This window comes from Oncorhynchus nerka, linkage group LG28 (assembly GCF_034236695.1).
Source record: "Oncorhynchus nerka isolate Pitt River linkage group LG28, Oner_Uvic_2.0, whole genome shotgun sequence".
Taxonomy (NCBI): domain Eukaryota; kingdom Metazoa; phylum Chordata; class Actinopteri; order Salmoniformes; family Salmonidae; genus Oncorhynchus; species Oncorhynchus nerka.
In genome coordinates, this window is record NC_088423.1 from 7,549,312 (window position 1) to 7,563,392 (window position 14,081).

At 44.2% G+C, this 14,081-nt stretch overlaps 1 protein-coding gene across 1 annotated transcript in view; it reads left to right on the forward strand.

Moving 5' to 3' along the window:
* pgbd5 (piggyBac transposable element derived 5) overlaps nt 1-14,081 on the forward strand; it is a 48,423-nt gene that overhangs the window by 13,095 nt on the left and 21,247 nt on the right. Inside the window, exon 3 of the mRNA XM_065012529.1 lies at nt 11,208-11,342. Within this exon, the coding sequence (XP_064868601.1) occupies nt 11,208-11,342 (135 nt within the window). The remainder of the gene's footprint in view (nt 1-11,207; nt 11,343-14,081) is intronic.

Consider the following 14,081-nt stretch of genomic DNA (forward strand, 5'->3'; position numbering starts at 1 on the left):
ATAGGTAGGAGCAAGCCCATGTAATGCTTTGTAGGTTAGCAGTAAAACCTTGAAATCAGCCCTTGCTTTGACAGGAAGCCAGTGTAGAGAGGCTAGCACTGGAGTAATATGATCAAATTTGTTGGTTCTAGTCAGGATTCTAGCAGCCGTATTTAGCACTAACTGAAGTTTATTTAGTGCTTTATCCGGGTAGCCGGAAAGTAGAGCATTGCAGTAGTCTAACCTAGAAGTGACAAAAGCATGGATTATTTTTTCTGCATAATTTTTGGATAGAAAGTTTCTGATTTTTGCAATGTTACGTAGATGGAAAAAAGCTGTCCTTAAAATGGTCTTGATATGTTCTTCAAAAGAGAGATCAGGGTCCAGAGTAACGCCGAGGTCCTTCACAGTTTTATTTGAGACGACTGTACAACCATTAAGATTAATTGTCAGATTCAACAGAAGATCTCTTTGTTTCTTGGGACCTAGAACAAGCATCTCTGTTTTGTCCGAGTTTAAAAGTAGAAAGTTTGCAGCCATCCACTTCCTTATGTCTGAAACACATGCTTCTAGCAAGGGCAATTTTGGGGCTTCACCATGTTTCATTGAAATGTACAGCTGTGTGTCATCCGCATAGCAGTGAAAGTTAACATTATGTTTTCGAATAACATCCCCAAGAGGTAAAATATATAGTGAAAACAATAGTGGTCCTAAAACGGAACCTTGAGGAACACCGAAATTTACAGTTGATTTGTCAGAGGACAAACCATTCACAGAGACAAACTGATATCTTTCCGACAGATAAGATCTAAACGAGGCCAGAACTTGTCCGTGTAGACCAATTTGGGTTTCCAATCTCTCCAAAAGAATGTGGTGATCGATGGTATCAAAAGCAGCACTAAGGTCTACGAGCACGAGGACAGATGCAGAGCCTCGGTCCGATGCCATTAAAATGTCATTTACCACCTTCACAAGTGCCGTCTCGGTGCTATGATGGGGTCTAAAACCAGACTGAAGCATTTCGTATACATTGTTTGTCTTCAGGAAGGCAGTGAGTTGCTGCGCAACAGCCTTTTCTAAAATTTTTGAGAGGAATGGAAGATTCGATATAGGCCGATAGTTTTTTTATATTTTCTGGGTCAAGGTTTGGCTTTTTCAAGAGAGGCTTTATTACTGCCACTTTTAGTGAGTTTGGTACACATCCGGTGGATAGAGAGCCGTTTATTATGTTCAACATAGGAGGGCCAAGCACAGGAAGCAGCTCTTTCAGTAGTTTAGTTGGAATAGGGTCCAGTATGCAGCTTGAAGGTTTAGAGGCCATGATTATTTTCATCATTGTGTCAAGAGATATAGTACTAAAACACTTGAGCGTCTCTCTTGATCCTAGGTCCTGGGAGAGTTGTGCAGACTCAGGACAACTGAGCTTTGAAGGAATATGCAGATTTAAAGAGGAGTCCGTAATTTGCTTTCTAATAATCATAATCTTTTCCTCAAAGAAGTTCATGAATTTATCACTGCTAAAGTGAAAGTCCTCCTCTCTTGGGGAATGCTGCTTTTTAGTTAGCTTTGCGACAGTATCAAAAAGGAATTTCGGATTGTTCTTATTTTCCTCAATTAAGTTAGAAAAATAGGATGATCGAGCAGCAGTAAGGGCTCTTCGGTACTGCACGGTACTGTCTTTCCAAGCTAGTCGGAAGACTTCCAGTTTGGGGTGGCGCCATTTCCGTTCCAATTTTCTGGAAGCTTGCTTCAGAGCCCGGGTATTTTCTGTGTACCAGGGAGCTTATGAGAAATGTTTTTAGTTTTTAGGGGTGCAACTGCATATAGGGTATTGCGCAAGGTTAAATTGAGTTCCTCAGTTAGGTGGTTAACAGATTTTTGTCCTCTGGCGTTGTAACGGTTTTCTAGGTGTGGTGAAGGAGAGTCGGACCAAAACGCAGCGTGTAGATTGCGATCCATGTTTAATCAAAACAAATGTAACACGAAATAACACAAACACTACAAAACAATAAACGTAACGAAAACCGAAAACAGCCTATACTTGTGTCAACTAACACAGCGACAGGAACAAAGACACTAAGGACAATCACCCACGACAAACTCAAAGAATATGGCTGCCTAAATTTGGTTCCCAATCAGAGACAACGATAAGCACCTGCCTCTGATTGAGAACCACTCCAGACAGCCATAGACTTTGCTAGATAACCCCACTAGCTACAATCCCAAATACATACACACCAAAACCCCAAGACAAAACACACCACAATACAAAAACTCCATGCCTGACCCAATACATGAAGAAAAACACAAAATACTTAGACCAGGGCGTGACAGGCGTCCTTGGGTAGACAGAGGGAATCTGGAATACAACAATATTACAACCAATACAACAATATTACAACCAATACAACAATATTACAACCAAGATAATGAACAATATAACAACCAATACAACAACCAAGATAATGAACAATATAACAACCAATACAGCAACCAATATAACAACCAATACAACTTATAACAACCAATATAACAATATTACAACCAATACAACAACCAATATAACAAGATAATGACCAATATAACAATATTACAACCAATACAACAACCAATATAACAAGATAATGACCAATATAACAATATTACAACCAATATAACAACCAATATAACAAGATAATGACCAATATAAAAATATTACAACCAATATAACATGATAATGACCAATACAACAATATTACAACCAATACAATATTACAACCAATACAACAACCAATATAACAAGATAATGACCAATATAACAATATTACAACCAATACAACAATATTACAACCAATATAACAAGATAATGACCAATAACAGTATTATAACCAATATAACACAATAATGACCAATATAATAATTTTACAACCAATATAACAATATTACAACCAATCCAACAACCAATATAACAACCAATAACAAGATAATGACAAATATAACAATGATTATACCAATACAATAACCAATATAACAATATTACAACCAATACAACTACCAATATAACAAGATAATGACCAATATAACAATGAATATACCAATACAACCAATATAACAAGATAATGACCAATATACCAATATTACAACCAATACAACAACCAATATAACAAGATAATGACCAATATAACAATATTACAACCAATACAACAACCAATATAACAAGATAGTGACCAATATAACAATATTACAACCAATACAACAACCAATATAACAAGATAGTGACCAATATAACAATATTACAACCAATACAACAACCAATATAACAAGATAGTGACCAATATAACAATATTACAACCAATACAACAACCAATATAACAAGATAACGACCAATTTCACAATGAATATAACAATATAACAACCAATATAAAAATATTACAACCGGTATAACAATTTAACAACCAATATAAAAATATTACAACCAATATAACAATTTAACAACCAATATAACAACTAATATAACCAATACAACAATATTACAACCAATACAACAATATCACAACCAATATAACAATATACAGTGCATTCAGAAAGTATTCAGACCCCTTGACCTTTTCCACATTTTGTTATGTTAGTCTTATTCTAAAATGGATCACATCATTTTTTCCCCTCATCAATCTGCACACAATACTCATAATGACAAAGCAAAAACAGAAGAAAACCCCCACGGAAATATCACATTTACAGAAGTATTCAGACCCTTTACTCAGTACTTTGTTGAAGCACCTTTGGCAGCGATTACAGCCTCACGTCTTCTTGGGTATGACTCTACAAGCTTGGAACACCTGTATTTGGGGAGTTTCTCCCATTCTTCTCTGCAGATCCTCTCAAGGTCTGTCAGGTTGGATGGGGAGTGTTGCTGCACAGCTATTTTCAGGTCTCTCCAGAGATGTTCAATAGGGTTCAAGTCCAGGCTCTGGCTGGGCCACTCATGGACATTCAGAGACTTGTCCCAAAGCCACTCCTGTGTTGTCTTGGCTGTGTGGTTAGGGTCGTTGTCCTGTTGGAAAGTGAACCTTCGCCCCAGTCTGAGGTCCTGAGAGCTCTGGAGCAGGTTTTCATCGAGGATCTTTCTGTACTTTGCTCCGTTCATCTTTCCCTCAATCCTGACTAGTCTCCCAGTCCCTGCTGCTGAAAAACATCCCCACAGCATGATGCTGCCAACCCCATGCTTCATCGTAGGGATGGTGCAAGGTTTCCTCCAGACGTGATGCTTGGCATTCAGGCCAAAGAGTTCAATCTTGGTTTCATCAGACCAGAGAATCTTGTTTGTCATAGTCTGACTCCTTTAGGTGCCTTCTGGCAAACTCCAAGTGGGCTATCATGTGCCTTTTACTGAGGAGTGGCTTCCGTCTGGCCACCCTTCCATAAAGGCTTGATTGATGGAGTGCTGCAGAGATGGTTGTCCTTCTGGAAGGTTCTCCCATCTCCATAGAGGAACTCTATCCGAGCGACAATCACCTCCCTGACCAAGGCCCTTCTCCCCCGATTGCTCAGTTTGGCTGGGCGGCCAGCACTAGGAAGAGTCTCGGTGGTTCCAAACTTCTTCCATTTAAGAATGATGGAGGCCACTGTGTTCTTGGGGGACCTTCAATGCTGCAGACATTTTTACATACCCTTCCCCAGATCTGTGCCTCGACAAAATTCCTTCCATCTCATGGCTTGATTTTTGCTCAGACATGCACTGTCACCTGTGGGACCTTATATTGACAGGTGTGTGCCTTTCCAAATCATGTCCAATCAATTGAGCTTACCACTGGTGGACTCTAATCAAGTGGTAGAACCATTTTGAGGGTGATCAATGGAAACAGGATGCATCCAAGCTCAATTTCGAGTCTCATAGCAAAGGGTCTGAATACTTATATTAATTATTTTTTATGCATTTGCAAAAATTTGAAAACTGTTTTATTTTTGTCATTATTGGGTATTCTGTGTAGATTGCTGTGATTTTGGGGGGGGGGGTTAAAACCCATTTTAGAACAAGGCTGTAATGTAACACAATGTGGAAAATGTAAAGGGTTCTGAATACTTTCTGAAGGCACTGTAACAACCAAATGAAGAACCAATATAACTGCCAATATAACAACCAATACAACAACCAATATAACATTTTAGTAAGGTAAGGCTGCATTGTCTTATTTGAAAAGCCTGTTCAAATGTTCTAAATGGAATAACTCTGGGATGTGCCCAATGTGTCAGTCAAGGTGTAGTGTACTCTCAACTATATACATAGTGTACAGGAGGCTGACAGTTTGCCTCAGCGTGTTCCCTGGTGACCATCAGGCGTTCCGCATTGCATGTAAATTCCCTGTCAGACATGGCGGATCAAATCGGCTCGCTGCTGCCTCCCAGAGCTGACAGGGGAGGAAAGGAGTGTTGAGTGGGCACCTTCCTTCTCCTCCGCTCCACTCCCCTCAACTTCAATCCCCTCTGCTCCCCTCCACTCCGCTCCCCTCCACTCCACTCCTAGGAGTCTAGATGGAAATGAGGCAGACCCACTCAGTCAGAGCTGAGGGAAAGGGAATCCACCTTCACACCACATCCTCTGGCCCAGAAGGCAGGGCCCCAAAGGCTGGTGTCTGGACACAGCATAGCACATCTGGTTTCCTTGTTCTCTCTCTCTCCCCCCTCTCTCTCTCTCTGTCTCCCTCCCCCTATCTCTCTGTGTGTGTAAAAACCAGGCATTGTTCAAAACCATTTTCCAATGCAAATACTTTCACCCAGACATTCACTTTATTATCTGCACTTAATGCTGAGTTCCAGGGACATTTATATCACCGAGTCCAGTAGCTGTAGAGGTATGAGTTGAAATATGCCCTCCATAGCTCCACAGTGGGGGGTTGGTGATATCCTGTCTCTGATTGGGCTGCCTCTGTCTGGGGCTCTGATCAGCACAGCCTGGGGATGGATGTTCTGTCTGAATAATGAATGCCTTTTCCCTAGCTGTGGCCAAGAAAAAGTGTCTACCAAAATGTTCCATGTACTGTTTTTTTCTGTCTGTGAAGCCTACCTCCTTCCGCCTCTGCCTGTTATAATGAGAATAACAGAAGCCTTTATAGAAATGTTTTTTCTTCACCCTTTTAGACAGCTCATTAAGTGAAGTTTCTACTTTAAGACGAAAGGAAAGGTGCTTGTCAAAGCCGTCCAGTGCATCTCTGGCATAGCAGGGGTTCTTTGGAAAGTACATTCAAATTGCTGAGCTTTGTGGCACTAACAATTCTGCTTAGCTTGCTGTCCAATGCTACTCTCTCTCATTAACGTACACAACACAAACACCTCTGTTTAGAGATCTAGCACGTCTGGCAAATAGAAGGTGTACCTTTTGTTTCCATCTCTGTCTCCTCAGACACTGTGTGCCTCTCTCAGGTAGGTCATGGTTCTCAGAATGCCACCTATCTTAGCTAATGCAGTAGCTGTCAGACAGATAGAATTCATCTTTGTCATGGCCTCCACTGAGATTAAGTCATTGGGGTTGAGAAATGGGTTTGATACACATCCATCCTCCACAGGCCAAAGACTAACCGAGCATTAACCGACTGTAGTAATATCAGTAGAGCACAGGGTCTAAAGGACAGGTCTATAGCCATACTGTCATATTTCAGGCAGCAGTGAAAAGTCAGACAATACACCGATTTGTGACTGATTTCACCCATGTAGGAATAACTGAATCATTTAGAAAATCCTTTTGTGAATCCTTTTGATGCTCAAGATCTGTTTAATGAGGGTGACCTGTGGATAACTATCAATGTCTCTAACACAGTGCTTATAACAAATTCCTCTGGTCAACTGTCACCATGTCGCTGTGTCTTATTGACCTATTTGACTCCATGTAAAAGGATCCAGGTGTTTCTATCAAAACAAGTCAATATAGGGGCAAACAACCTGGAACAACCGGTCACATCATGCCTTCTCTACAGTGCTCAATACATGTCTTAAATACCTGCTCCCTGATCAGCTCAGGCTCTCCTGCAGACCTACAATACATTTTTAGGTACTTCAGGCGGCCTGCCGTGTGTCTGTGTGGCTCCCCAGTGGTAGGAGGTGTGAGTTAACAGATGTAGCAGTGCAAAATCACTGTGGCAACGCATGCCGGTCCCATCCAGCCAACTTGACATTCTGCAGACTAGAAAGCCAGCCAGACAGAGAGGGGTTAGCCACACTGTTTCATTAACAGGATGTTAAGATGCTCCCTAGCTTTTGTCTGTAGTTCACACACATACAGTACAATCAGTCAGCAACAGCTACCATACTGCCACCCTCAGGCATTTAATGGTTCAGTAGCCCCACATCCCTGGTTATACACCTGTCTCCTGCTTGGCTGAAGGAGACATCCCTGGTTATACAGTGGGGCAAAAAAGTATTTAGTCAGCCACCAATTGTGCAAGTTCTCCCACTTAAAAAGATTAGAGGCCTGTAATTTTCATCATAGGTACACTTCAACTATGACAGACAAAATTAGGAGAGAAAAATCCAGAAAATCACATTGTAGGATTTTTAATGAATTTATTTGCAAATTATGGTAGAAAATAAGTATTTGGTCACCTATAAACAAGCAATATTTCTGGCTCTCACAGACCTGTAACTTCTTCTTTAAGAGGCTCCTCTGTCCTCCACTCGTTACCTGTATTAATGGCACCTGTTTGAACTTGCTATCAGTATAAAAGACACCTGTCCACAACCTCAAACAGTCACACTCCAAACTCCACTATGGCCAAGACCAAAGAGCTGTCAAAGGACGCCAGAAACAAAATTGTAGACCTGCTCCAGGCTGGGAAGACTGAATCTGCAATAGGTAAGCAGCTTGGTTTGAAGAAATCAACTGTGGGAGCAATTATTAGAAAATGGAAGACATACAAGACCACTGATAATCTCCCTCGATCTGGGGCTCCACGCAAGATCTCACCCCGTGGGGTCAAAATGATCACAAGAACGGTGAGCAAAAATTCCAGAACCACACGGGGGGACCTAGTGAATGACCTGCAGAGAGCTGAGACAAAAGTAACAAAGCCTTCGATCAGTAACACACTATGCCGCCAGGGACTCAAATCCTGCAGTGCCAGACGTGTCCCCCTGCTTAAGCCAGTACATGTCCAGACCCGTCTGAAGTTTGCTAGAGAGCATTTGGATGACCCAGAAGAAGATTGGGAGAATGTCATATGGTCAGATGAAACCAAAATATTACTTTTTTTGTAAAAATTCAACTCGTCGTGTTTGGAGGACAAAGAATGCTGAGTTGCATCCAAAGAACACCATACCTACTGTGAAGCATGGGGGTGGAAACATCATGCTTTGGGGCTGTTCTTCTGCAAAGGGACCAGGACAACTGATCCGTGTAAAGGAAAGAATGAATGGGTCCATGTATCGTGAGATTTTGAGTGAAAACCTCCTTCCATCAGCAAGGGCATTGAAGATGAAACGTGGCTGGGTCTTTCAGCAAACCAAATACTTATTTTCTACCATAATTTGCAAATAAATTCATTAAAAATCCTACAACGTGATTTTCTGGATTTTTTTTCTCATTTTGTCTGTCATAGTTGAAGTGTACCTATGATGAAAATTACAGGCCTCTCTCATCTTTTTAAGTGTGAGAACTTGCACAATTGGTGGCTGACTAAATACTTTTTTGCCCCACTGTACATCTGTCTCCTGCTTGGCTGAAGGAGACATTCCTGGTTATACACCTGTCTCCTGCTTGGCGGAAGGAGACACCCCTGGTTATACACTTGCTCGTGGCTGAAGGAGTCATCCCTGGTTATACACCTGCTCGTGGCTGACGGAGTCATCCCTGGTTATACACCTGCTCGTGGCTGAAGGAGAAATCCCTGGTTATACACCTGCTCTTGGCTGAAGCAGTCATCCCTGGTTATTCACCTGCTTGTGGCTGAAGGAGACATCCCTGGTTATTCACCTGCTCGTGGCTGAAGGAGACATCCCTGGTTATTCACCTGCTCTTGGCTGAAGGAGACACCCCTGGTTATACACCTGCTCGTGGCTGAAGAACACATCCCTGGTTATACACCTGCTCGTGGCTGAAGGAGTCATCCCTGGTTATTCACCTGCTCGTGGCTGAAGGAGTCATCCCTGGTTATTCACCTGCACGTGGCTGAAGGAGTCATCCCTGGTTATTCACCTGCTCTTGGCTGAAGGAGACATCCCTGATTATACACCTGCTCGTGGCTGAAGGAGACATCCCTGGTTATACACCTGCTCGTGGCTGAAGGAGACATCCCTGGTTATACACCTGCTCTTGGCTGAAGGAGTCATCCCTGGTTATTCACCTGCTTGTGGCTGAAGGAGACATCCCTGGTTATACACCTGCTTGTGGCTGAAGGAGTCATCCCTGGTTATACACCTGCTTGTGGCTGAAGGAGACATCCCTGGTTATACACCTGCTCGTAGCTGAAGGAGACATCCCTGGTTATACACCTGCTCGTGGCTGAAGGAGACATCCCTGGTTATACACCTGCTCGTGGCTGAAGGAGACATCCCTGGTTATTCACCTGCTCTTGGCTGAAGGAGACATCCCTGGTTATACACCTGCTCGTGGCTGAAGGAGTCATCCCTGGTTATTCACCTGCTCTTGGCTGAAGGAGACATCCCTGGTTATACACCTGCTCGTGGCTGAAGGAGACATCCCTGGTTATTCACCTGCTCGTGGCTGAAGGAGACATCCCTGGTTATACACCTGCTCGTGGCTGAAGGAGACATCCCTGGTTATACACCTGCTCGTGGCTGAAGGAGACATCCCTGGTTATTCACCTGCTCGTGGCTGAAGGAGACATCCCTGGTTATACACCTGTCTCCTGCTTGGCGGAAGGAGACATCCCTGGTTATACACCTGCTCGTGGCTGAAGGAGACATCCCTGGTTATTCACCTGCTCGTGGCTGAAGGAGACATCCCTGGTTATTCACCTGCTCGTGGCTGAAGGAGACATCCCTGGTTATACACCTGCTCGTGGCTGAAGGAGACATCCCTGGTTATTCACCTGCTCTTGGCTGAAGGAGACATCCCTGGTTATACACCTGCTCGTGGCTGAAGGAGACATCCCTGGTTATACACCTGCTCGTGGCTGAAGGAGACATCCCTGGTTATTCACCTGCTCGTGGCTGAAGGAGACATCCCTGGTTATTCACCTGCTCGTGGCTGAAGGAGACATCCCTGGTTATACACCTGCTCGTGGCTGAAGGAGTCATCCCTGGTTATTCACCTGCTCGTGGCTGAAGGAGACATCCCTGGTTATTCACCTGCTCGTGGCTGAAGGAGACATCCCTGGTTATACACCTGCTCGTGGCTGAAGGAGACATCCCTGGTTATTCACCTGCTCGTGGCTGAAGGAGACATCTCTGGTTATACACCTGCTCGTGGCTGAAGGAGTCATCCCTGGTTATTCACCTGCTCTTGGCTGAAGGAGACATCCCTGGTTATACACCTGCTCGTGGCTGAAGGAGACATCCCTGGTTATACACCTGCTCGTGGCTGAAGGACAGGTTTACTTTATGTTTGTTGTTGTTGCATTGTCCAGAAGGAACCTGCAAGTAAGAATTTCGTTGGACGATGTATACCATGTGTATCCTGCACATACTGTACGACTGATACACTGGAGGATGCCTTTGAATATGAACTGTACAAACTGCTAGGGGAAAGATTGACATGTTGGTGAGGTGATGCTGTCCCAAAGGTGCTCCATGATGTAATACTGATGATTTCCCTCTGTTCCATAGGTGCTCCATGATGTAATACTGATGCTTTCCCTCTGTCCCAAAGGTGCTCCATGATGTAATACTGATGCTTTCCCTCTGTTCCATAGGTGCTCCATGATGTAATACTGATGCTTTCCCTCTGTTCCATAGGTGCTCCATGATGTAATACTGATGCTTTCCCTCTGTTCCATAGGTGCTCCATGATGTAATACTGATGCTTTCCCTCTGTTCCATAGGTGCTCCATGATGTAATACTGATGCTTTCCCTCTGTTCCATAGGTGCTCCATGATGTAATACTGATGCTTTCCCTCTGTTCCATAGGTGCTCCATGATGTAATACTGATGCTTTCCCTCTGTTCCATAGGTGCTCCATGATGTGATACTGATGCTTTCCCTCTGTTCCATAGGTGCTCCATGATGTAATACTGATGCTTTCCCTCTGTTCCATAGGTGCTCCATGATGTAATACTGATGCTTTCCCTCTGTCCCATAGGTGCTCCATGAGCCCCTTATTGACGAGGACCCAGTGTTCATCACCACCTGTACAGAGAGAGAGCTGAGGAAGAGGAAGAAGAGGAAGTTCAGTCTGTGGGTCCGCCAGTGCACATCCACTGGTTTCATCTGTCAGGTACTGTGCGTGCGTGCGCATGAAAGAAGAAAATTAGAGAAAGGGAGAGGGCGAGAGCATTGGAGGAAGAATGAGGGGAGGGAGGGACTGCAGCCTCTTGGTTTTCTACTCTTATATCTGGGAGCTAGTACTGTACTTAGCCAACTTTGTGACAAAGACTGTCCACCTTCAATTACACCCAGTACAACCACACTGGGGCGGCAGGGTAGCCTAGTGGTTAGAGCGTTGGACTAGTAACCGAAAGGTTGCAAGTTCAAATCCCCGAGCTGACAAGGTACAAATCTGTCGTTCTGCCCCTGAACAGGCAGTTAACCCACTGTTCCTAGGCCGTCATTGAAAATAAGAATTTGTTCTTAACTGACTTGCCTAGTTAAATAAAGGTGTAAAAAAAAAAAAAAAAAAAAAAAAAAAAAAAAAAACTGGGGCTTTCACAGGACTAGTTGCAATTGGTCTAGACTGTAGAGGACTGCAGGACAGGACAATCATACCATGCCCTTCCCCCTCACTCAGACACAACTGAGAGATCCAGACAAACTGTGATTGGATGACGGATGTGGGACCATCCAGTGCCTCAATCAGTCTCCAGAACCAATGTTTTATTACTGATTCCCAGGAGAAGGCGCCAGTCCACTTAGTATAATTGCTCTCTGTTCTTGGTGGGAGTATGATACGCCAAATGACTGCTGCCCCATGCCTCAAACAGATCCAGGAAGACATGAGAATGTGTAGATATGCACGGGCCGTGTCCCAGTTGGTGGGAAGAAGAATCAATGGATCATGTCCTTTTTTTGTGTAGCTTTCTCTTACTTGAAAACTACAGGGTTCATTTTGTCAATGGAACACAACAGGGTTAGTGTTATCAATAGAAAACTACAGGGTTAGTAGTATTGTCAATAGAAAACAACAGGGTTAGTAGTATTGTCAATAGAAAACTACAGGGTCAGTAGTATTGTCAATAGAAAACTACAGGGTCAGTAGTATTGTCAATAGAAAACTACAGGGTCAGTAGTATTGTCAATAGAAAACTACAGGGTCAGTAGTATTGTCAATAGAAAACTACAGGGTCAGTAGTATTGTCAATGGAAAACTACAGGGTCAGTAGTATTGTCAATGGAAAACTACAGGGTCAGTAGTATTGTCAATGGAAAACTACAGGGTTAGTAGTATTGTCAATAGAAAACAACAGGGTTAGTAGTATTGTCAATAGAGAACTACAGGGTCAGTAGTATTGTCAATAGAAAACTACAGGGTCAGTAGTATTGTCAATGGAAAACTACAGGGTCAGTAGTATTGTCAATGGAAAACTACAGGGTCAGTAGTATTGTCAATGGAAAACTACAGGGTCAGTAGTATTGCCAATGGAAAACTACAGGGTCAGTAGTATTGCCAATGGAAAACTACAGGGTCAGTAGTATTTACATTTACATTTAAGTCATTTAGCAGACGCTCTTATCCAGAGCGACTTACAAATTGGTGCATTCACCTTATGACATCCAGTGGAACAGCCACTTTACAATAGTGCATCTAAATCTTTTAAGGGGGGGGGTGAGAAGGATTACTTTATCCTATCCTAGGTATTCCTTAAAGAGGTGGGGTTTCAGGTGTCTCCGGAAGGTGGTGATTGACTCCGCTGTCCTGGCGTCGTGAGGGAGTTTGTTCCACCATTGGGGGGCCAGAGCAGCGAGCAGTTTTGACTGGGCTGAGCGGGAACTGTACTTCCTCAGTGGTAGGGAGGTGAGCAGGCCAGAGGTGGATGAACGCAGTGCCCTTGTTTGGGTGTAGGGCCTGATCAGAGCCTGGAGGTACTGAGGTGCCGTTCCCCTCACAGCTCCGTGGCAAGCACCATGGTCTTGTAGCGGATGCGAGCTTCAACTGGAAGCCAGTGGAGAGAGCGGAGGAGCGGGGTGACGTGAGAGAACTTGGGAAGGTTGAACACCAGACGGGCTGCGGCGTTCTGGATGAGTTGTAGGGGTTTAATGGCACAGGCAGGGAGCCCAGCCAACAGCGAGTTGCAGTAATCCAGACGGGAGATGACAAGTGCCTGGATTAGGACCTGCGCCGCTTCCTGTGTGAGGCAGGGTCGTACTCTGCGGATGTTGTAGAGCATGAACCTACAGGAACGGGCCACCGCCTTGATGTTATTTGAGAACGACAGGGTGTTGTCCAGGATCACGCCAAGGTTCTTAGCGCTCTGGGAGGAGGACACAATGGAGTTGTCAACCGTGATGGCGAGATCATGGAACGGGCAGTCCTTCCCGGGAGGAAGAGCAGCTCCGTCTTGCCGAGGTTCAGCTTGAGGTGGTGATCCGTCATCCACACTGATATGTCTGCCAGACATGCAGAGATGCGATTCGCCACCTGGTCATCAGAAGGGGGAAAGGAGAAGATTAATTGTGTGTCGTCTGCATAGCAATGATAGGAGAGACCATGTGAGGTTATGACAGAGCCAAGTGACTTGGTGTATAGCGAGAATAGGAGAGGGCCTAGAACAGAGCCCTGGGGACACCAGTGGTGAGAGCACGTGGTGAGGAGACAGATTCTCGCCACGCCACCTGGTAGGAGCGACCTGTCAGGTAGGACACAATCCAGCGTGGGCCGCGCCGGGAGATGCCCAACTCGGAGAGGGTGTAGAGGAGGATCTGATGGTTCACAGTATCGAAGGCAGCCGATAGGTCTAGAAGGATGAGAGCAGAGGAGAGAGAGTTAGCTTTAGCAGTGCGGAGCGCCTCCGTGATACAG